Source organism: Stegostoma tigrinum, chromosome 1 (genome assembly GCF_030684315.1).
Source record: "Stegostoma tigrinum isolate sSteTig4 chromosome 1, sSteTig4.hap1, whole genome shotgun sequence".
NCBI lineage: Eukaryota > Metazoa > Chordata > Chondrichthyes > Orectolobiformes > Stegostomatidae > Stegostoma > Stegostoma tigrinum.
The window spans coordinates 6,233,080-6,257,611 of NC_081354.1; the positions used below are offsets into that span (position 1 = coordinate 6,233,080).

At 46.2% G+C, this 24,532-nt stretch overlaps 1 protein-coding gene across 5 annotated transcripts in view; it reads left to right on the forward strand.

Annotated features, from left to right (window-relative positions):
* Positions 1 to 24,532, forward strand: part of LOC125458413 (netrin receptor UNC5C-like) — a 366,866-nt gene that overhangs the window by 286,328 nt on the left and 56,006 nt on the right. For 3 of the 5 annotated variants that reach the window (XM_048543670.2, XM_048543678.2, XM_048543692.2), the window contains exons 5-7: positions 1,490 to 1,670; positions 7,164 to 7,331; positions 18,761 to 18,925. In XM_048543670.2, the coding sequence (XP_048399627.1) occupies positions 1,490 to 1,670; positions 7,164 to 7,331; positions 18,761 to 18,925 (514 nt within the window). The remainder of the gene's footprint in view (positions 1 to 1,489; positions 1,671 to 7,163; positions 7,332 to 18,760; positions 18,926 to 24,532) is intronic. The other 2 variants (XM_048543698.2, XM_048543716.2) reach the window with 1 other exon arrangement.

Sequence of the window (24,532 nt, forward strand, 5' to 3'; positions counted from 1 at the left end):
CAGAGCATCTCATCCAGAACCATCCCCCGAATCTACACAGCGATAACCACTGAGCCACCGTGCCGGCCCATTGTGTCTGTACTGGCTCCCAAAAGAGCTGTCCAGCCAGTCCCATTCTCCAGCCCTAACTCCGTAGCCCTCTACCTTAACTAAATATATATCCAGCTCTCTTTGAAGCGTCCTGTGGAATTCGCCTCCACCATCTCTCAGGCAGTGCATTCCAAATCCTAATGACTCTCTGAGTAAAAGGTTTCTCATCTCCCTCTTCACTTTTTGCTGGTAATCTTGAAATTGTGACCCTCAGTTATTGGCATACCAACGAGTGGAGGCAGAATATCTTTCATTATCCTGTCAAAATTGTTGATGATTTTGAACATCTCAATATGGTCACCTCTTAATCTCTGCTCCAAGAAGAATAATCACAAGTTCTTTCACCTTTCCTTGCATCTAAAATCCTCAATTATTGGTATCAGTCTGGTAAATCTACTCTGCACTTTCTCCAGGGCTTCAACATCCTTCCTTAAATGAGATGCCCAGAACTAGACACAGTACTTAAAATATGATCTGACCAATGATTTGTAGAGGAATAGCATCACTTCCTTGCATTTATACTCCACGCATCTATTAATAAACCCAAGGATTCTATAAGCCTTTTTAACAACTGTTTCAACTTGCCTGACCATCTTCAGAGAATCATGCACATGAACTCTGAGGTGCCTCTGCTCCTGTACTCCCCTCAAAGTTGTACTATTGAGCCTGTATTGTCTGTCCATGTTTCTTTGGTCAAAATGCATTACTCACATTTCCCTGCATTGAAAATTCGCTTGCCACGCATCTGCCTGTTTGACCAACTTGTCAATGTCTCTCTGAGGTTGTTCAATATCATCTTCTCAATTCACTAATCTCCATAGCTTATTATCATCTGCAAATTTAGAGAATTTTCCTTCAACACCCACCTCCAAATCATTCATGTAAATCATAAAAAGCATGAGTTCTAACATCGAACCCTGGGGAACACCACATTCAACATGTCTCCAATCTGAGAAATGCCTTCTGTTTCCCATCTTTTGACCAACAAAAAACTTTCATTGCTGCAATCTTGGGACCCAAAACCCATGCTCGTGAAGAGTTCACATGCTTTTTATAGTGTCATAAGCAGGTTTATAAATTCTGAATAAATTTGCTCTTGACCACCGTCTTAATCTGGAAATGCTGAGATTTTTCATATTGCCCTTACTCCTCATGAAACCAACATAATACAGTTCAGGTCTTATTAGGATTCATCCTTGCAAATCTTTCCCATTGAATGGCTGTGTTCTGCTTCTCGTCGCTGATACCACACTTTGTTTGAGATAGCATTCTTTGATGAGACTGTGAGTATGTTTGGATTGATGTAGCCATGTTCTGCCAATGATATTGGTTCTCGAAGATATGGGTGATTCATAGCTTACAAATTGTCACAGTGCTAGCCTCATCTCTTAAATTCAAGGTGGAATGGCTGAAGAACGATGAGGTAATTGACCCAACCCAGGACCGAAACTTTTATCTGACCATCGACCATAACCTCATCATCAAACAGGCTCGGCTCTCTGACACTGCAAACTACACGTGTGTCGCCAAAAATATTGTGGCCAGGCGAAGAAGCACCACGGCGACTGTGATTGTCTACGGTAAGTTAATGCTCTTTACACTGACCTAGAGCTTTATGGCCAGCCCATCACTGGGAGCTTGGTTCATAAGGAGCAGGGGTAGGTCAATTTGTGGGTGGGCCTAAATGTTGCATGTCAAATGGCCAAACTTCCAGTGAGATCCTCTGAAACCGTGGCAGTGACAACACTCTGGCTAATGAAAAGCAAGACAGTGAGGCAGAAGTAATGAGGTGGTGAAGAATTAGCCATTATGTCAGAAAGCTTTAATAAGAAAATGGGTTTTGGGAAATGTTACTTAAAGTGTATGCCCTGTTCAAAACATCTTAAGTGCGTTATAAAGGAAGATATTTTTACTTTGGAACCCGTGTGATTAAATTTCACTTAATTATACTGTCTTCAATCCTTCAATTAAATGATTGTCTCAATTTCATTGAGCTAATCAGTTGCAAATTAAATTGTCTCAGTCCTGCCATGTCTCGTCACAAATCTAATCCTTCACTGACGATATATTCATCAGAGTTTGGTAGATTTTCGCAGACAAAATTTCACCAGTTGACAGTTTGGTCTGGAGATAATTTAGTGTCATAGACCAAAAGCAGCTGATGGTTGGAGACATTTTACTGTGTCAAATTGGAATTATTTAGAAAATGGATTAAAAGGTCTGCTAAACTTGTAATTTATGACACTTGCTCCTGTTTTACAGAGCTGTGTATGCTGACTTCCATAGCTTCCTCACTTTTGAAGAGACAGCTTGTGAAAGTAGTAAAATGCTACATGTTGTCTTGTTAAAATAATCCAGTTCCTGGGAGTGTATGTTCTGAGTTTAATCTCTTAGGAGCAATAACTACTCCAAGAACACTTTATGTGTAATGACTTCATGAGCTGAGAACTGAAAAAGAGACTATAAATTACAGTGACACATGGATTCCAGTTTTCAATTCACTCTACTGGTTCAACAGATAATTTTCCATGCCTTCATTATTCTGCACATCGTCATTTCTCTGCCTTATTTATTGCGGGTGATCTCTCCAATATATGCATTACTCAGTGTGTGAATGTCCCTTCGATGGGGAAGTGACCCTCTTAACACCGCGATCATATTTAATTTATGGCCACCCTGCCACAGCAACAGGCAAAACTGGGAGTCACCACAAACATCCCCTCCAGTCATCTGGAAAAAGGTAGAGGTGGAAAATTGAAAACGTCAGCTACTTCTTTGGACACCGGCAGTGTTTGAGAATCATAGAAATCACAGGCACAGCAGCCATTCAGCCACTCACATCTGTGCTATCTCTGATGGAAATGCCATGATTAGTCCCACATCTTTGTAGACTGGCCACAACCATATATGATCCTCATCTCGGAAACCTGTTCAACTCCTGCCATTGGAAAACAAATACTAAATAATCTGAAATAAAAACTGCAAGCACTGCGGATGCTATAATTCAGGAACAAAAATAGAAATTGCTGGAAAAGCTCAGCAGGTCTGGCAGTATCTGTGAGGAGAAATCGGAGCTAACGTTCAGATCTAGTGACCCTACCGCAGAGCCAGTTCTGAGGAAGGGTCACTGGATGCAAAAATTTAACATCAAATAATCCTGATTGTGAAAATAATTAAGCTGGAAAGTAATTCATGATCATTAATTTGTTAGAATCTGCATTTATGGGCACGGAGCTCTGTTCTTTGTAGAAAGCAAGCATGCATTTACACAATGAGCCTTCGTCCCTGAGGATGGTTAAGCAGTACTGTTATTGCAACCAATCAACACCCTCTTATCCATAACACCATAAGATGTAGAAGCAAAAGTAGACCATTCAGCCCCTCTATTCTGCTCCACCATTCAATGAGATCATGGCTGATCTGATAATCCTCAACTCCACTTGCTTGCCCTTTCCCCATTGTCCTTGATTCCCATACTGATTAAAAATCTATCTCAGCCTTGAATATGCTTAATGACTCAACCTCAAACACCATTTGCAGTAAAGAATTCCCCAGACTCACTATCCTCTGACAGAAGAAACTCCTCCTCATCTTGATCATAAAATTGTCACTCTCAATTCTGAGATGATCCCCTTTGGCCCTAGACTATCCCACAGGTGGAAACAACCTCCCAGCATCTATGCTGTTAAGTCCCTTAAGAATCTCATGGGTTTGAAATGCTCGGATAAATAGTTGATCCCTTTCTGAAGTTGGTTTTCTTACATTTCTGTCCTGATGCGAGCAAGATGAAGAGTTTCAAATTCTTTTGCTCACATTTTTTAATTCCTTTTTAGAACTGTTTTAAAAAAAACTTAAAACCATCTTTCCATGTACAATATTCCAGATCCCAGCAACTGTGATTGAAAACAAAAATCTCCTCATTTCCTTTCTCAATTTTGGATTTATGACCTCCATATTTTTAACCAACATGTCCAACAGAACTTCTTCTTTTATCCATTCATGGCTTGAGGCATCGCTGGCCGAGCAGCATTTATTGCCCTATCCTAATGGCCCAGAGGGCAATTAAGCATCAACCACATTTGTGGGCCTGGAGTCACATGTAGGCCTGACCAGGTAAGGATGGCAGTTTCCATCCCTAAAGGACATTAGTGAACCAAATGGGTTTTTCTAACAATAAGTTCATGGTCACCATTAGATTTTTAATTCCAGATATTGATTGAATTCAAATTCCACCATCTGCTGTGGCAGGATTTGAACCTGGGTGCCCAGAACATTATCTGGGCCTCTGGATTAACAGTCCAATGAGAATATCACCAGGCTATCACCCTCCCAACCATTCCCCTTTGTTCTCCTTGAAAACATTATTGGTAATGTCATCTCTTAACCTTCCCTGTGCCAAGGTGAGCAGTTTTAACTTTTATGGGGTCTCCTCGTAAGTTAATTCTCTCAGTAACATCAGGGTGAACTCCTCTGGGTTGCCTACTGCATCTTTCTCAGTCTATGTTCACAATCCTCCCTGGCTGAGATTGAAACATTGATTTGTAGATTGTTTTACATTATCATCGTGACCTCCAGAGGGTAGTGGAATCTGGAACTCACTGCCTGTACGGGTGATAGAGGCAGAAACCCTCATTATGTTTAAGATGTACACTTGCAATGTCAAGGCACAGAAGGCTATGGGCCAAGTGCTGGAAAAAAGGATTAGACCATAAGACCATAAGACATAGAAGTGGAAGTAAGGCCATTCGGCCCATCAAGTCCACTCTGCCATTTAAAACATGGCTGATGGGATTAAGATAGTTAGGTGATTGATTTTAATTGGTGCAGACGCACTGGAACGAAAGTCCTTTTTCTGTGTTGTAGATCTCTATGACTCCAAGATTCTATAATTGTCCATTGCAAGAATTTTGAGCCTGCCGTGTTGACGCTGTGAAAGCATGCTTAAAGGCAACGGACAAAACACCTGGAATGCAATCAATATCTGTGGCATTATGTCAAATTTCTGAATGTTGAGAAATTAGGATTGTGGAGCTTTGGGAGTCTGAATACATGCATCATTAAACCAAGCAGACAGGTTCAAAAAAAGCAATTAAGAAGGCTAATAGAACTCTGGCCTTTGTCTCAAGAGAACTGGAATTTAAAATAGAATGGATCCTTGGTCAGGACCTACTGAGTTCAGTTCTCAACTCAGAAAAGATACTTTATCCATGGAAAGAGTGCAGTCAGCATCCACTAGGATGACATGGGGTTAAAGTGTCAAATTGCACAGGCAGTTTACGTAAACCTGGTTTCTAATAATAGGAGTACACAAGATTAAGCTGTGATCTGGTTGAGGTCTTTAAAATACTACATTAAAAGGTTTTGAAAAGGCAGCCACAGAGAAACGTATTTCAAACAGTGAAGAACGAGGCTCTAGAACATGAAGATTAGAATCAGGATGTTCAGGAGGTAAATCAGGAAGTACTTGCCAGACAAATCGAAAAAGGAATCTGGAATTCTCACCTCTAAAAGGTCATCAGATCTGGGTTTAATTAGACTTATAGAATTAAGATGGGTACATGTTTATCCAGTAACTAGAGACCATACAATATAGGGACGTAAGGCAGCCATTCAGCCCCTTGAGGCTGCTTCACCATTTAATATGATCATGGCTGATCTGACACTCCTCGTGTCCATTTTCTTGCTCTTTTCTGTAACCCTTGATTCCCTGACTCGTTAAGAATCTATCTATCTCAGCCTTAAATATACACAGGGACTCTACCCCCACAGCTCTCTGTGGCAAGGAATTCCAAAGACTCTCAACCCTCTGAGAGAAGATATTCCTCCTCCTCTCAGTGAGGCATTGGCCTTGTGGTATTATTGCTGGACTGTTAATCCAAGCATCTAGATTGCATTCTAGGTGACCTGGGTTCAAATCCCACTACAGCAGATGGTAGAATTTGAATTCAATAAATATCTGGAATTAAGAATCTAATGATGACTGTGAATCCATTGCCGATTGTCAGAAAAAACCCATCTGGTTCATGAAATGTTTTTTTAGGGAAGGAAACTGCCATCCTTACCTGAAATGGCCTACATGTGACTCCAGACCTACAGCAATGTGGTTGACTCTTAACTGCCCTCTGGGCAATTAGGAATGGGCAATAAATGCTGCTTAGCCAGTGACACCCTCATCCTGTGAATGAATAAAAGAAAATATAAATAAATAAATTGGTGCCTCTTTATTCCAAGACCATATGAAGGTGCATGTTGCAAAGATGGAGGACTGATGTCCACATCCAAAATAAATTATTTGAAGATTAGGGGAGGTCTCAAGAGGGATTAGTGGCTTTCTTCTTGTCCTAAATCTGATGTGCTTGTTCAGATTCATATTCAGATTCAATATTTCAGGTCCGGTGACCCTTCTCTGAAGAATTTTATCACTGAACCTGAAACATTAACTCTGTTTCTGTCTCCACAAACGCTGCCAGACTTGCTGAGTAACTCCAGCCACTTCTACTTACATTTCAAATTTCCAGCATCTTTGTTTTAGGTAAAGGATTTTACTGTTCCCAAGTGGCTTCCAAAGATGGTATGGCATCAGTTTAAAGTAGACTAGGGCAGCTCTCTCTGCTATATTGATCCAACATATATCTCTCAGCCAAGCTCAGTAAAAAAAGAGGTTATCTGATGAGTTATTTGTGGGAACTAGCTGTGTGCAAAACAGTTGCCACACTGCAAGTAGTGTCACAGCACCTCCTCTTAAAGCGAAATAAATTCTGAGTAGTGTCTTAGGATGCCCAGAGGCCATAAAGGTGTTATCCTTTTCCTCCAACATATTTTAGAATTTGTCCCCCACGAAATTAATTCACTCAAACCATTAGAGTCTCACTGTCAGCTCTGCTTGAAACATGTGATTTGTTAATGATGTTTCATTGTCCATCGTGTCAAGCATCATTGAGTTTGGATGTTGCGGTGTGGGATCCAGTTGGGTCCCTGTGCACTAAGTTGAGGTTCTGTGACCTGGTTTCCTAATCTGTACAGGACACTGCCTCAGTGACACCTCACCCTCTCGCCTTCTCTTCTGCCCCTAGTTAACGGTGGTTGGTCAGTGTGGACAGAGTGGTCTCTCTGTAACAGTCGCTGTGGAAGGGGTTACCAGAAACGCACAAGGACCTGCACTAATCCCGCGCCTCTCAATGGTGGAGCCTTCTGCGAGGGACAGAGCGTTCAGAAAATTGCCTGCACCACACTGTGCCCAGGTAAACGTGAGCCTCTCTAATCTCACAGCACCCAAAGCAGCTCTTCACTCCCCGAAATATTATTTTCTCATGCCCATGACCCTAAATCCGACCCTTTTCAATATTCATTGGCAGAACAGAGATGCATTCATACAGAATTACTTCTGCCTTTCATTTCAACACAGACATTGTCTAATCTAAATTCAATTGGCAGCCTCTCCATCAAAATAGCAAACAAATTTCATATCAATTATCATCCAGATGCAAAAGTATTCTATTTGTCTCACAGTAACTTAAGGTTTTTACATCATTGACTACACTAGCCTATTGATTAGCGCTCAGTCTAGATTGTTGTCATATAAAACTACGCTAGGCAATTGACTTGCTGCACTGATATGAGATATTGACTTGTAATTCAGGACCAGTTTATTGATTTATACCACTTATTGTCTATATCACTTAATGCAAAATCCTTGAATTGCTGTGCCCATAGAAGGCTTCGGAAGAGATATCTGTTATCACCATCTGGGCAGTAATCAGATGAATTGTCTGTTCTTTCCAGTCCCTGTGTTCTCTTCATTGCACTGAAAAATGAAGATCAGGAACTTGTATAAAGGGCAGGTGTTCTAGGATCTGAAAAAGAGGAGCTCTGCAGGTGTTTGTCAGCTGTACTGTCACTGTCTAAGTGCTGTGCCAAGTTGAATAGGTGTCCGTGTTTTTCCATACTTTGGAATAGTGGATGAGCCCACTGTTTAAATAAAAGCTGGTCTTTAATTTTGTTGAAATAAAACAGAACCTGCTGCCAAAACTCAGCGGACCTGGCAGCATCTGTGGGAAGTGTTAAGTTTTGGAGTCAGGACTCTCCGCACCAGAGCTCCAACATTAGCAATTTTTTGCTTTGTTTTCATGTTTAACGCACTGCTCCACCTCTTCCAGGTAACCTCGAAGATGTTCTGCTGCACCATCTGATAGGATTTCTCCAACGTTACTTCTGTTTTATCTCCTAGAATTTGGCAAAGTCCTTGCCAAAACTCACCTCCGCAGCAACATCTCATTCCTCAGTGACTGCTTCTGGCACAGACTGACCCTGTGTTGATTTTCCTTCTTGATGTTTCACATCCACATCCATGATTTAAAATGTCCCTCGGACAGCTGTTCTCGCTGAGATCCACACTCAGTGTCACCCATTGCCAAATGCACATTCTCGACCACTCTCGCTCCATTGCTGCCTCCTCACGCTGGCTCAAAGCACCTCCCGCCCCACCCCACCACACAACCAGTTCAACTTCATTGTCTGACTCATTCAATGTTTAGATTAGATTCCCTACAGTGTGGAAACAGCTCCCCCCCCATCCCGGCCCAACAAGTCCATACCACCCCCCCGCCGAAGCATCCCACCCAGACCCATCCCCCCACAACACCATGGGCAATCCACCTAGCCTGCACATCTTTGGACTGTGGGAGGAAGCCGGAGCACCTGGAGGAAACCCATGCAGACACAGGGAGAACATGCAAACTCCACACAGACAGTTGCCTGAGGTTGGAATCAAACCCGAGTCCCTGGTGCTGTGAAGCTGCAGTGCTAACCACTCAGCCACCATGCCACCCCAACATTCTAACAAGAAACCTTTTCTCTTCCCTTCAGGCATCTAGGAACAGTTCTGATGAAGAGTCATTGGAGCCGAAATGTTAACTCTGCTTTCTTCCCACAGATGCTACCAGACCTGCTGAGTTTTGCCAGCAATTTCTGTTTTTGTTTAATGTTGTTGAGTTGCCACCACAACTGTTAACATTAATCCTTCTGGTAGGAAATAGGCTCCAAACTTCCTGCATGGATAACATGTTTGAGGATCTCCATTTAATATGAGCTAAGGGTTCTCGTTTGTTTTAAATTTACTCATCCATTGGATGTGGGCCTTGCTGACTGGGCCAGCATTTACTGCAGTGATAATTGCCTTAGAGAAGATGGTGTTGAGGTGTCTCTTGGATATCTGCAGTGCCTGGGGATGTGGGGCACCCACAGTAACAATAGGGAGACAGATCCAGAACTTCAACCCAGCAACACTAAAGGAACAGCGATACGTTTCCAAGTCGGGGGGTGGGTGGGAACTTACAGGGTGTGGTGTTCCTATGTATCCACTGGCCTTGAACTTCTAGAGGATAGAGGTTACAAGTTTGTAATGTGCTGCGGGAGAAGCCTTGGTGAGTTGTTACAGTGTAGCTTCCAAACAGTACACACTGCTGTCACTGAGCATTGGTGGGGTGGTAGGGGGAAGGAGTGGCAGAGGAAACCATCCAATTGCCCCATCTCCAGCCGACCTGCCACCACCTATCAGGTTTTCCCTCCCCACCTTCTGATCCCCATCTACTCCTTACTCACCTTTGACCTAACTCCTTCAGTGAGCCTGGAACTCAAGTGGGTGCATTGCCAACAGTGGCCATCATTCTCAATGGCAGTAATGAGCAGTTGAGAATGGCTGATTCTGATAGGTTGCCAACTCTTGATGGGGTGGGACTTTGCCACTCCAGACCTGAAAGCTGGGGAGGGCCCGATAGTGGCTAATTGGGCAATTACAGTAGGCAACACATCTTCCTTCTCACTTCTTCAAACACCATCCATCCCACCTGTGATATGTTATCCAATATTGGACCTTTTCATCTCCTCGTCACCCTCAGTTTCAGAAGAAAAGGAAGCAAGCCCACCAGAGGCAAGGATTATGGACCAAGATGGGGGGGTGTCATCAGAGTAATAGTGAGTGGTGGTGGCACGTGCGCAATAGGAAGAGCAGGAGGGTGATGCCTTTATAGAAGTAACGCGCGCTCCCCATCAATACTCCCACCAGTTGGTGAGACCCTCATCAGGTTGACTAAATGCAGCCCTCCCCCCACTCAATCACCTTATCTGGACTAACAGTTACGAAGATAGGTTGAAGAATTGGGAATGTTCTCCTTGGAGTGACAAAGGCAGAGGGGAGATAGTAAGAACTGCTGATGCTGGAGTCAGAGTCAACACACTGTGGAGCTGGAGGAACATAGCAGGCCAGGCAGCATCAGAGGAGCAGGAAATTCAACGTTTTGGGTTGAAGCCCTTCATCAGGACTGGGGAGGGAGAAGGGAGCTGGAAAATAAATAGAGGGAGGAGGAGTGGGGCTGGAGGAAGGGAGGTGGAATGGTGGTAGGTGAATGCAGGTAGAGGTAGTGGGAATTGGTCAGCGGGAAGGGTCAGGTGAATAGGTGGGGAGAGAAGATGGACAGGCAGTGTCAGGTCAAGGGGCCGGGGCTGACAGGGAGGTTGGACTTGGGATGAGGCCGGGGGTGGGGAATTTTAAATCTGGTGAAACCCATGTTTATGCCATTGGATAATAGGCCCCTGAGGCAGAATATGAGGTGCTGCTCCTCCAGTTTCCGGGTGGCGTTGTTGTGACACAGGAGGAGGCCCGGGATGGACATGTCACCCAGGGAGTGGGAGGGGGCATTAAAATGGTTAGTAACCAGAAGGTGTTGTTGATTATAGCGTACAGAGCGCAGATGCTCCGCAAATTAGTCGCCGGGCCCATGCTTGGTCTCACCGATGTAGAGGAGACCACATCAGGAGCGATGGATACAGTATACCAAGTTGGAGGATGTACAGGTGAATCCCTGTTGGATGTGGAAAGCTTGCTTCGGACCTTGGAGAGCGGATGTCTGGGGGCAGGTGTAGCACCTCCTGTGGTTGCAGGGAAAAGAGCCGGAGGTGGTGGGGTTAGTGGGGAGTATGGAGCGGACGAGGGAGTTGTGGAGTGAATGGTCCCTAGGGAAGGCAGATAAGGGTGGGTAGGGAAATCTCTGTTTGGTTGTGGGGTTGGATTGTAGGCGGCAGAAAGAGCGGAGAAAGGTACATTGGGTGCGGATGTTGGTGGGGTGGTATGTGAGGATTATGTCTTTATTTTTGTTGGAGGGAGGGGGTGTGAAGGCATAAGTGTGGGAAATGCAAGAGATGTGATTGAGGGCATTTCTGATATATGCGGGGGGACGTTGCGGCCCTTGAAGTAGGAGGATATCTGGGACGTGCGAGAGTGGAACTCTCCATCTTGACAGCAGATGCAGTGGAGGCAGAGGAATTGGGAGAAATGAATCACATTCTTGCAGGAGGGTGGGTGAGAGGAGGTGTAGTCCAGGTAGCTGTGGGAGTCGGCGGGTTTGAAATAGATGTCGGTGCTGAGATGGTTACTGGAGATGGAGATGGAGAGGTCCAGGAAGGGGAGAGAGGTATCGGAGATGGTCCAGGTGAACTTGAGGTTGGGGTGAAAGGTGTTGGTAAAGTTGATGAGTCGTTCAAACTCCTCATGGGAGCATGAGGTAGCAGAGGGAGATTTGGTCAAATTTTCAGAATGATGAGTGAGCTGGATAGAAGACACAAGGAAAGTTGTTCCCACTTGTAAGAGGAACAAAAACAAGAGGGTAGAGATTTAAAATAATGTAATGTAAGAAACATCAATGCGTGGTTAGGGAATAAAATGCACTGTGTGGAAATGTGCTGGAGGTGGGATGAGTTGAAGCATTCAAGAGGGTATTGGATGATTGTTTGGATAGTAATGATGTGTATGGAAGTAGGGTAAAGGCTGAAGATTGGCAGTAAGTTATAGATCTGGCGCAGGGGAGGTGATGACCGAGTAGTCCTATCACTAGAGTGTTAATCTAGACACCTGGATAATGTTCTCGGGAATCCTGCCATGGCAAATGGTGAAATTTGAATTCAATAAAAATCTGGAATTCAGAGGCTACGGGTGACTACAAATCTATTGCTAAATGTTGGGAGAACCCATCTGGTTCATTGTCCTTTAGGGAAGGAAACTGCCATCCTTACCTAGTCTGGCCTACATGTGACTCCAGACCCACAGGAAAGGAGTTGACTCTTAACTGCCCTCTGTTGGGGGGAAAGGAAATGAATAAAAGTTGCTGGCCTTGCCAGTGAAACCCTCATCCCATGAATGAATCAAAAAAGTGGGACAATGGGCTGAATGGCCTCCTCCTGCACTGTAATGACTCTCTGATCTGGTCTATCAGTTAGTGGAGTTAAAATCCCACTGCATTCCCTTCTGATGCATTGTAAACATTGGATCATCGATTGGACCCTGTAGCGAAACAATCGCAGATGATTTCAGTGAACATTTGAGGAGGTAGCAATCACTTCCTCCTGTAACTAAATGGGCAAGAACATCATACTGTTAGAGTCAAGGAAAAATGACACCGTCTAATACCATAAACTTAAGATCATCGCGGAAGAAACTTGTTCACCATGATGATGTTACTGAATGTCTACAGACCCCAGTGATGTTTAGTGTTTAAATGCTATACACCACCTGCCAGAGCACAGCTTACAGCAGTCTAACCTCTCATGCCTTTGGATCTTGCCAGCTTGCTACAGGAAACATTAGCAACATTAGCGGTTAGCCACACAAGTATGATGCAGGCAACCGATGTGTTGTTTGCCAGGCAAAACCGCTCTTACAATTTCGCAATGACAAAGTAGGAGTACAGTCATTTGGAGATAGTAGGAACTGCCGGTGCTGGAGAATCTGAGATAACACAGTGTAGAGCTGGATGAGCACAGCAGGCCAAGCAGCATCAGAGGAGCAGGAAAGTTCACGTTTCAGGCCTAGACCCTTCCTGCTCCTCTGATGCCTGCTGTGTTCATCCAGCTCTACACCTTGTTATCTTAGTACAGTCATTTAGTCGGCTGGACAGCTAACTTACAATGTAGAGTGATCTCAACAGCATGGGTTCAATTCCTGCACTCGCTGTGGTTACCATGAATTTCACACTTTCTCAACCTCTCCCCTCCCCTGAGGCATGGTGACCCTCAGGTTAAACCACCACCAGTCACCTCTCTCTAATTAGAGAGTCACCCTCTGGTCTAGCAGGACTATAATGACTTTACCTTTCCTGTCAGTATGCAATCTGGGTCAGTAACGCTCTGCTGTAACGGTGTTCTCCTAAAGGACTGAGCTGCTCCATTTCAAATGCCCTATTCAGTTGTAATCGCTCAGTCATTAGTAACACTAATGTTGTCGCTCCTATAGCCATTCCATCAATAGCTGTTCCCTTGAACGCTCACATTATTTACGAAAGCAGTGCCCCTCTTTGCTTTTCCTTCAGAGAGATTGATCTCATGGAAACAAAACTCTTGCCACTCATTCCCTTATGGTGGATCGTTTCAGCCATATACTGGCATTGACTGAAACTTGGCCGACTGTTGGTGACACCTCACCGAGCCCTATAACCAAATCACCTTGGTTATGATGCACCACACCCTAACCACTTCCCTCACTCCTCTGGTATCCTTCCTCTTTTCAGTTCTTCACCTTGGTCACTCCCTCTCCTAATCATGGAAATTCTTGGAGTGCCCTGCCACACCTCACTTCCTGATGCCTCATCCCAGATTTCTCCTTTCCACCCCCGGTGCTGTATTATCCTTAGGGAATTTCTAACTCCATGCTCAAAATTCACAGCCCTCCTGATTTCTTTAAGAAAATATCCCCCTGATGCAAAACTGTCATGGAGAATGCTCTAAGGGCCCCTTTACTCACAGTCTTGGTCACTGATGATACACTCTAACTCTATTTGTAAAATGGCATTTGAAACCCTAATTTTGAACATCTAATTTTCAGTTACTGCGGGAGAGAAAGGCATGAGAAAAGTTTCTGAATGAACATTTGCACAAGTTACAGGGAAATTCACTCAGACAGGAAAATTACAGACTAACCGATTCACGTAGGTGAGTTTCAATCTAGGGAAAGCACAGCAAGATAGACTCATGGACTGGCAGACCAGGATACTTACTTCTGTTTTCCAGCAAAATTGTAACAGTTTTTTGTGAAGGTTCTATCACACATTAACCCTGAGTGTTTGCAGTTGCATTTGTTCAATCATTCGCTTTGAGCTATTTTGTACGCTTCAGCCATTATTGAGATTACAGTGTTCAATCACAATGGTTTCCCTTAAAGTTCTTAAAGATCCTAGAAACCAAACTTGATCTTAGACTCTGGAAGTGTTTTTTTTAGGAGTCTGTGATATCTGGTTGAAGAAGTTAATTCTCCAACTAGTGTTACACTAAAACTTGATACCCACTTGATCATACCCACTTGAGGATACAACCCCTGACTTGTGGGCACCTATTTAAGAACAATTGTTCTGTGCATGTGTGCCTGTGTTGTTTTGTGCAAGGCATCATTCTGTGTAATACAAATCCGTAGACATCTCTCGATAGATGGCTGCATTGGGAGATGTAGAGGGTTATTCCACTTGAACTCTACGTTCCCCATGAAGCTTGTCAGAGAAATTCCCGGGCTATACGTTCAGGGATTCCCAGTTTGTATTCCCTGAGGTTATCAATTGTTGCTGGGAGCATCGGATCGCCAACTCACTCCCAGAGAGGTATGTGTTTTGGAGGAACCTTACTAAAGATGATATTCTATCCTTCTGTCCTACAGCAGCATTTCTTAATGTGAAGATGTTTCAGGATTTCGGGATAGAGTGGGAATTATCGGCGGGTTTACTTTCAAGCACAATATTTCAGTTATCTGGACTAGAGAGAGTCAGATCATTCCCCTCAAAGCAAGACAGGTTAAGAGGAGATTTAATAGAGCTGTTCAAACTTATGGAAGGTTTTTACGGAGTAAGGAAGGAACAAATTCTATTGGCAAAAGGATCAGTAAGCAAATTGCCAAAATGTCAGAAGGCAGTTGAGGAGAAATTTTGCAGTGAGTTCCAATTTGCTGCCCGAAAGCATGATGGAAGCAGATCCAATAATATCCATTTGGATGGAATTGGGTAAATGATTAACATCATCATTAACAAATGATTGTGGTCAGTGCATTGAATATAGGTGTTGGAAGGTCATGTAGTGGCTCTACAGGACATTGGTTAGGCCACTTTTACAATACTGCATTCAATTTTGGTCAACCTGCTATAGGAAGGATGTTGTTAAACTTGAAAGGGTTCAGAAAAGATTTACAAGGATGTTTCCAGGGTTGGAGGATTTGAGCTACAGGGAGAGGCTGAATAGGCTGGGGCTATTTTTCCTGGACCATCAGAGACTGAGGGGTGACCTGATAGACGTTTATAAAGTAATGAGGGGCATGGATATGGTCAATAGCTAAGGTCTTTTCCCCAGGGTGGAGGAATCCAAAATAAGAGGGCATAGGTTTAATCCAAGAGGAGAAAGATTTATAAAGGATCTAAGGGGCAACTTTTTTACGCAGAGGGTGGTGCGTGTATGGAATGAGCTGCCAGAGGAAATGGTGGAGGCTGGTACAATTACAACATGTAAAAGGCACCTGGATGGATGCCTGAATAGGAAGCATTAGAGGGATACGGGCCAAATGCTGACAATTGGGATTAGGTTAATTTAGGATATCTGGTCGGTATGGACGAATTGGACCAAAGGGCAGTTTCCATGCTGTACATATGTATTACTCTATGACTGTATTTGTTGGGCTATGCAAAGGAGCAGAGGGAATGTTACCAATTGGACAGGTCATTCTGAGAGTTGGCACCAGCACAATGGTGGGTGAATGGCCTTCCCCACGCGCTGAAAGGTACTCGGATTTCACAGGATGGTGAAAAATGAAATGAATTCTGCAGAGTATAACTGAATAGTATGCCATGACTGAAAGCAAAGGATAGAGTCTCTGTGAGAGGTTCCACAATGAGGGAAAAAGACATTGAAACAACTTGAAATTTGCTTCTTGTATCTATTTAAAAATGGGCAGAGTCTGTTCTGGGGAACTCTGCCATTTATGTCAGAGAAACAAACTTATGTAACTTAACATGACAAGTGATGATTCCTCATTCCAGTTTTGTGTCGGACACTCTCAGTCTGTTAACCTGCTTTGAAGGAATTTTCAAGATGGCCTCCAAGGATGTGCTAAGAGCTATCAGGGTTGCTAACAATTCCAGGCTTGTCCTGGACTCTCCTGGGATTAAAGGATGGATCTCCGGGATAAATAAGATAGGGACATGTGTTTCTTTTTTGAAAAGAAAGGAAGGATTTTACATTTCGCTATTGTTTGTCAGCATAAAATATCAGATGTGGGGAAAGGAGACCGTGTCAACGAACCGTCAAGAGTCTTCCAATTGGGTCATAATTGGTTTTGAGAAGGCAGGAACCAAGAGGATGGACCAGTGGGAGGTGGGTCAGCAGGAGGGCATGTGACCTCCAGGAATATTCCCAACACTATTTGACATCTCTAATGGTGACAGGAGCACAGAGAACCATTTACTCATATTAATTTGGCTAAGTGCTTACATGAAGAATTCTTGCCAATCAGTGTGGGATACTGGTTTCAGGCTAATCTACATGCCCTGGTGTCACATACCAGATGCAGATTTCTGCCATTTATTGTAGAATCCCTACAGTGTGAAAAGAGGCCATTTGGCCCATTGAGGCTTCACGGTAGAGCAATCGACCCAGATCCACCCTATCCCTATATTTCCCATATCTAACCCACCTAGCCAGCACACCTTTACAACAGGCCAGGAAACCGGAGCACCCAGAGGAAACCCACATCGACACAAGGAGAATGTGCAAACTCCACACAGACAGTCGCCTGAGGTTAGATTCGAACCTGGGTACCTGGCGTTGTGGGGCATTAGTGCTAACCACTGACCCGTGTGCTGCTGAACGTATTTTCCTGTTTCTTATGGAGTTGTTTGAAACTGGTGACGAGACTGCTGAATGAGCAGCTCTGATGGCCAGCACCAATTGGAAACCCCGCCCTTCCCACATGTGGGTAATTCCCTCCCATGAGGACCATGGAAAGAGCTGTCATCGCCATTACTTTACAATGATGTAGGAGCGATGGTAGCAAGCTGATGAGTAACCTCAATTCTGTGACTGTGATCTTAAAGGTATAGGTACATACAGGAAGTGATCTCTTCATGATACCACAGTAGGATGGAATGGGTGAGATTAGATCTGATTCAAAAGAAAGATCTCAGGAGAGCGATAGAACAAGAAGCTGAGCTGATCACGACAATATCAGCACCATGGGCAAAAGTTGTAAATTCGTCCTGACCTCAGGGTGTCCACAATCCATTTCCATTCCTCTTCCCCTGTTCCCATGTTCCCTCACCCTGGCCTTGCCCCCTCACTCTGCCCCGTCCCCTCACCCTGCCCCCGTCCCCTCACCCTGCCCCCGTCCCCTCACCCTGCCCCCGTCCCCTCACCCTGCCCCCGTCCCCTCACCCTGCCCCCGTCCCCTCACCCTGCCCTCGTCCCCTCAACCCTGCCCTCGTCCCGTCACCCTGTCCTCGTCCCGTCACCCTGTCCTCGTCCCGTCACCCTGTCCTCGTCCCGTCACCCTGTCCTCGTCCCCTCACCCTGTCCTCGTCCCCTCACCCTGCCCTCGTCCCCTCACCCTGCCCTCGTTACCTCACCCTAGCCTTATCCCCTCACCTTGCCCTGTTCCAATCTACCATCCTGCAGAACCCGTTCTCCAAACCCCAGCCTGCCCCAATTCCTCCACCTCCTGACTCTAGCCCCCGTCTTTCTCCCCATGCCCTCAGTCTCACCACCACCCCACTCCATTCCTCATCTCCAATCCCCAAAATCATGTCCATTAATTCCATTTTTATCATCTTTTGAATAAAGCAAGTACACAAATTAAATAACCAAGTAACCACACCTTGAAAATGGAGCTAAAGTCCTTTGAAATATAAATTTAAGTTAAAGCAATAAATAGAATTTTAAAACGGCAGCCCTTAAAATGACACCATAACAAAATCAGAAGTTCAAGTATAACTTTAAAGACCAAAGTGAAATGTTACTGTCAGTGAAGGTCACATACTCCACCTCTGTGGAAACTCTCTGTTCATATAAACTCAAGATGCTCAATCACTTAATACCTCCCCCCACATCTCTGTCCTTAACAATTAACACAGTGTTAACACCAGAATCAGGCCATTCACCAAAAACCCCTAGTAAGGAGGCAGCTTAGTGTTTGTTGATATGGACCGCCACTACACACAGCCACATACACACACATGGCATACACACATACACACACATGACACACAGACACACACATGACACACACACACTATACACACAAACACTCACACAGACACACATGCAAAACATACACACACGATACTCACACACATAGACAAGCTCTTACACACACAGACACACATACGTGGACTTTATACACACACACAGGCATAGACTCACATGATAAACACACACAGACATAGACTCTCACAGACACAGACATACACTCATACACAGACATTACCACACACACAAACACACACACACGGAGACACATACGGAGACAAGCACACACACACACAACACAGAGACACACACACACAGACACACACATTACATTCACACAGACTCTTTATTGCAGCCCGCCCCCAACCTTCCTTACGATACTCACTGATGTTTTTCTCTTGTCGAACTGTAGTTGATGGTGGGTGGACGGAATGGAGCAAATGGTCACCCTGTGGGACGGAATGCATGCACTGGCGGAGGAGGGAGTGCATCGCCCCTGCCCCTAAAACCGGCGGCAAGGATTGTCCAGGACCAGTGTTAGACTCCAAAAACTGCACCGATGGTCTGTGCATGCAAAGTAAGTGAGGAGCCAGGGACATTCCCACCTGGTCCACAGTCACGTTTTTAACCCTTTTGTGCTCCTACTTTCTGCCCTGCACTTCTCTCGCCTTAAACCCTATTCTAACACTGTCAGCTTCTTAACACATTCCCACCCTCTCTCCTCTCTGCTTTTGCTACCTAGCAACAACTTAGATAAGGATAATGACTCGCATTTATGCAGTTTCTTTTGCAACGTCCAGTGAACTCGGGAGAAGGTTACGGGAAAGGATGGGTTTGGGAAGGATCTATCCTCACATGGGGAAGGAAGACACTGGTCAATTATTTGGTGATAGAAGCAATGTGAGGAAAGCCAGTTTTCTGCAGCAGATAGTGAGGTTCGGGGACACACCGCCTGTAGGTAGGATAGAGCCAGGACCAACTGAGATCTTTGCAAAAGAACTGGATAATTCTCTGAGGAAAAGTAACTGCCACATCTACACAGAAAAGACAAGGGTGTGGGACTGGTTTAGCTGTGCTGTCAGAGGGGCACTTTAGGGGCAACAAACAGAATGGATTAACCATTCTGTGGTTCAGGGCATCTCCAAGCTTTTTGCAGCCAATGACTTAGGTTTGGAAGCATTATCACAGCCATAATAACGGGAATATGGAGGATGGCTTTGTGTGTGTGTCTGTGTGTGTGTGTGTTATGAGCACGTATGTGCGTGAGTTTGGATGAACGTGTGTGTGGGTGTGTGCATACATGTGAGGGCGAGTATGAGTGGGTGTATGAAGGTTTGTGTGTGAATGGAGAGGAAGGTGAGTGTATATATACATTTGTGCTGGTGAGGGTGTTGGGGTGTGTATGTTTGTGTGTGTCTGTGTGGCGTGAGGATGTGTGAGAAAGGTTGTGTGTGTGTGTGTGTGTGTGTGTGTGTGTGTGTGTGTGTGTATATACAAGGGTAAGGTGTAAGGATAAGGTGTGTATGTGTATGGGTGGGTGTGGGTGTACAAAAGGATGTGAGGGTAAGGATATGTGTGAGGGTGTGTGTGGGTGTGTGAGGGTGAGGCTGAGGGTGTGTGAGAGTGAGGCTGTGTATTATGAGGGGGTTATTGTGTGTATATGAGGGTGTGTGATGGTGAGGGTATGTGGGTGAAGGGGTGTGTGTATGAGTGTGTGTGAGGATGTGTGTGTGAGTGTGAGGGTGTATATGAGAGTGTGTGAGGGTGAGGGTGTGTGTGTATGAGGGTGGGTATGTGAGGGTGAGGGTGTTATTGTGTGTAAATGAAGGTGTGTGAGGGTGAGGGTGTGGGTATGTGGGTGTGTGAGGGTAAGGGTGTGCATGTATGAGGCTGTGCGAGGGTGAAGCTGTGTGAGGGTAAGGGTGTGTGTGTGTATGAGGGTGTTTGAGTGTGAGCATGCGTGTGTGAGGGTGAAGGTGTGTGTGTATGAGGGTGTGTGAGGATGTGTGTGTGAGGGTGAGGGTGTGTGTGTATGAGGGTGGGTGTGTGAGGGTGAGGGTGTTATTGTGTGTAAATGAAGGTGTGTGAGGGTGAGGGTGTGGGTATGTGGGTGTGTGAGGGTAAGGGTGTGCATGTATGAGGCTGTGCGAGGGTGAAGCTGTGTGAGGGTAAGGGTGTGTGTGTGTGTATGAGGGTGTTTGAGTGTGAGGATGCGTTGTGAGGGTGAAGGTGTGTGTGTATGAGGGTGTGTGTGTATGAGCGTGTGTGTGTGAGGGTGTGTGTATGGATGTGTGTGAGGGTGAGGGTGTTTTTGTGTGTATATGAAGGTGTGTGAGGGTGAGGGTGTGGGTGTGAGGGTGTGTGAGGGTAAGGGTGTGTGTGTATGAGGGTGCGCAAGGGTGAAGGTGTGTGAGGGTAAGGGTGTATGTGTGTGTATGAGGGTGTTTGAGTGTGAGGACGTGAGTGTATGAGGGTGCGTGAGGATGAGGGTGAGAGTGTGTGAGGGTGAGGGTATGTGAGGGTGAAGGTGTGTGTGTATGAGGGTGCGTGAGGATGAGGGTGAGAGTGTGTGAGGGTGAGGGTATGTGAGGGTGAGGGTGTGTATGTATATGAGGGTGTGTGATGGTGAGGGTGAGAGTGTGTGAGGGTCAGGGTGTGTGTGTGCGAGTGAGGGCATGTGAGGGCTAGCGTGTGTGTGAAGGTGAAGGTGTGTGTGAGAGTGTGTGTGAGAATGTATGTGTGTGTGAGGGTGAAGGTGAGGGTGTGTAAGGGTGAGGGTGAGGGTGTGTGTGTGTGAAGGTGAGAGTGTGCGTGTGAAGGTGAGAGTGTGAGGGTGAGGGTGAGGGTGTGTGTGAGAGTGTGTGTGTGTGTGTGTGAGGGTGTGTGTGTGTGAGGGTGTGTGTGTGTGAGGGTGTGTGTGTGTGAGGGTGAGGGTGTGTGTGTGTGAGGGTAAGGGTGTGTCAGGGTGAGGGTGAGATAATGTGTGTGAAGGTGAGGGTCTGTGTGTGTGAGGGTCTGTATGTGTGAGGGTAAGAGTGGGGGTGTGTGAGGGTGTGTGTGAAGGTGAGGGTGAGGGTGAGACTGTGTGTGTGAGTGAGAGAGAGTGAGGGTGAGGCTGTGTGTATAAGGGTGTGTGTGGGTGAGGGTGAGGGTCTGTGTGAGGATGTGTGAGGGTGTGTGTGAGGTTGATGCTTTGTGTATGAGGGTGTGCATGTGAGGGTGAGACTATGTGTGGGAGGGTGTGTGTGTGTGAGGGTGAGGTGAGGCTGTGTGTTTGAGGGTGTGTGTGAGGGTGAGGCTGTGTGTAAGAGGGTGTGTGTATGTGTGAGAGAGTGAGGGTGAGGCTGTGTGTAGGACGGTGTGTGTGTGAGGGTGAGGGTGAGACTGTATGTGTGAGTGTGTGTGTGTGTGAGGGTGAGACTGTGTGTTTGTGTGAGCATAAGGGTGAGGCTGTGTGTATGAGGGTGTGTGTGGGTGAGGGCGAGGGTCTGTGTGAGGATGTGTGAGGGTGTGTGTGAGGGTGAGGCTTTGTGTATGAGGGTGTGCGTGTGAGGGTGAGACTATGTGTGGGAGGGTGTGTGTGTATGTGATGGTGAGGTGAGGCTGTGTGTTTGAGGGTGTGTCTGTGAGGGTGACGGTGAGGGTGAGACTGTGTGTGAGGGTGTGTGTGAGGGTGAGGCTGTGTGTATGAGGGTGTGTGTATGTGTGAGAGAGTGAGGGTGAGGCTGTATGTAGGACGGTGTGTGTGTGAGGGTGAGGGTGAGACTGTATGTGTGAGAGTGTGTGTGTGTGAGGGTGAGATTGTGTGTTTGTGTGAGCATGAGGGTGAGGCTGTGTGTATGACGGTGTGTGTGTGAGGGTGAGACTGTGTGTATGAGGGTGTGTCTATGAGGGTGAGGGTGAGACTGTGTTTGTGAGGGTGTGTGTGTGAGGGTGAGGGTGAAACTGTGTGCATGAGGGTGTATGTCTGAGGGTGAGGGTGACGGTGAGACTGTATGTGTGAGGGTGTGTGTGAGTATGAGGGTGAGGCTGTGTGTATGAGGGTGTGTGTGTTAGGGTGAGGATGAGACTGTGTTTGTGAGGATGTGTGTGTGAGGGTGAGGGTGAGGGAGAGACTGTGTGTGTGAGGGCGTGTGTGTGTGAGAGAGAGAGTGAGGGTGAGGCTGTGTATATGAGGGTGTGCGGGTGAGGGTGAGGGTGTGCGTGTGAGGGTGAGGGTGAGGGAGAGACTGTGTGTGTGAGGGCATGTGTGTGTGTGTGTGTGTGTGTGAGAGAGAGAGTGAGGGTGAGGCTGTGTATAAGGGGGTGTGTGTGGGTGAGAGTGAGGGTGAGAATGTGTGTGTGAGGATGTGTGAGGGTGTGAGTGAGGGTGAGGCTTTGTGTATGAGGGTGTGCGTGTGAGGGTGAGACTATGTGTGGGAGGGTGTGTGTGTGTGAGAGAGAGAGTGAGAGTGAGGCTGTGTGTATGAGGGTGTGTGTGTGAGGGTGAGGTGAGGCTGTGTGTTTGAGGGTGTGTGTGTGAAAGGGTGAGAGTGAGGCTGTGTTTATGAAGGTGTGTGTGTGAGGGTGAGGCTTTGTGTATGAGGGTGTGCGTGTGAGGGTGAGACTATGTGTGGGAGGGTGTGTGTGTGTGTGAGAGAGAGAGTGAGAGTGAGGCTGTGTATATGAGGGTGTGTGTGTGAGGGTGAGGTGAGGGTGTGTGTGTGAGGGTGAGGTGAGGCTGTGTGTTTGAGGGTGTGTGTGTGAAAGGGTGAGAGTGAGGCTTTGTTTATGAAGGTGTGTGTGTGAGGGTGAGGGTGAGGGGGAGACTGTGTGTGTGAGGGCGTGTTTAAGGGTGTGTGTGTGTGAGAGAGATTGAGGGTGAGACTGTGTATGTGAGGGTGACGGTGAGGGCGAGGCTGTGTGTGTGAGGGTGTGTGTGAGGGTGAGACTGTGTGTTTGTGTGAGCATGAGGGTGAGGCTGTGTGTATGAGGATGTGTGTGTGTGAGGGTGAGACTGTGTTTGTGAGGGTGTGTGTGAGAGGGTGAGGGTGAGATTGTGTTTGTGAGGGTGTGTGTGTGTGAGATTGAGTGTGAAACTGTGTGTATGAGGATGTGTGTCTGAGGGTGAGGGTGAGACTGTATGTGTGAGGGTTTGTGAGGGTGAGACTGTGTGTTTGTGTGAGCATGAGGGTGAGGCTGTTTGTATGAGGGTGTGTGTGTGAGGGTGAGACTGTGTTTGTGAGGGTGTGTGTGAGAGGGTGAGGGTGAGACTGTGTGGGTGAGGGTGAGACTGCGTGTGTGAGGGTGAGACTGTGTGTTTGTGTGAGCATGAGGGTGAGGCTGTGTGTATGAGGGTGTGTCTGTGAGGGTGAGGGTGAGACTGTGTTTGTGAGGGTGTGTCTGTGAGATTGAGTGTGAAACAGTGTGTATGAGGATGTGTGTCTGAGGGTGAGGGTGAGGGTGAGACTGTATGTGTGAGGGTGTGTGTGTGTGAGGGTGAGACTGTGTGTTTGTGTGAGCATGAGGGTGAGGCTGTTTGTATGAGGATGTGTGTGTGTGAGGGTGAGACTGTGTGTTTGTGTGAGCATGAGGGTGAGACTGTATGTGTGAGGGTGTGTGTGTGTGAGGGTGAGACTGCGTTTGTGAGGGTGTGTGTGAGAGGGTGAGGGTGAGACTGTTTGGGTGAGGGTGAGACTGCGTGTGTGAGGGTGTGTGTGTGTGAGGGTGAGGGTGAGGCTCTGTGTGTGTGAGGTTCGGGTCCACAGGTGAAGAACATCCCCAAGCTCGCTATCCTCCCCAGTTCTGTGCCAGGCCTGTGTTGTGTGCAGTACCGATCCCTCTCTGCATCACTGGGCTGAAGAAGTTTACCCCAAGGTGGGGTGAGGCTGAGGGGCTCACGTTTCCTCCAGATCTTGCCCCTTAGGGGTATCTCTCAGTTAGAGGCCACAGAATTAACAAGCTGTTGACTGTACACTGTTGTGTGAGTGCTTAATTGTGGAGAACGCAGTGAAAGGTTCAGGGTCACACTGTTCAGAATATGTTGCTACTGAGCACCACATTGCATGGCTTCAGATGAAACGTTGAGTTCTGACCTCATCTTCTCTCTCAAATGAATGGAACCGACCTCCTGTACGTCTCAAAGTAGATCAGAGAATCCAGACCAACATTAATCTCTCAGACAGCATTGCCAATTAATCTCTTA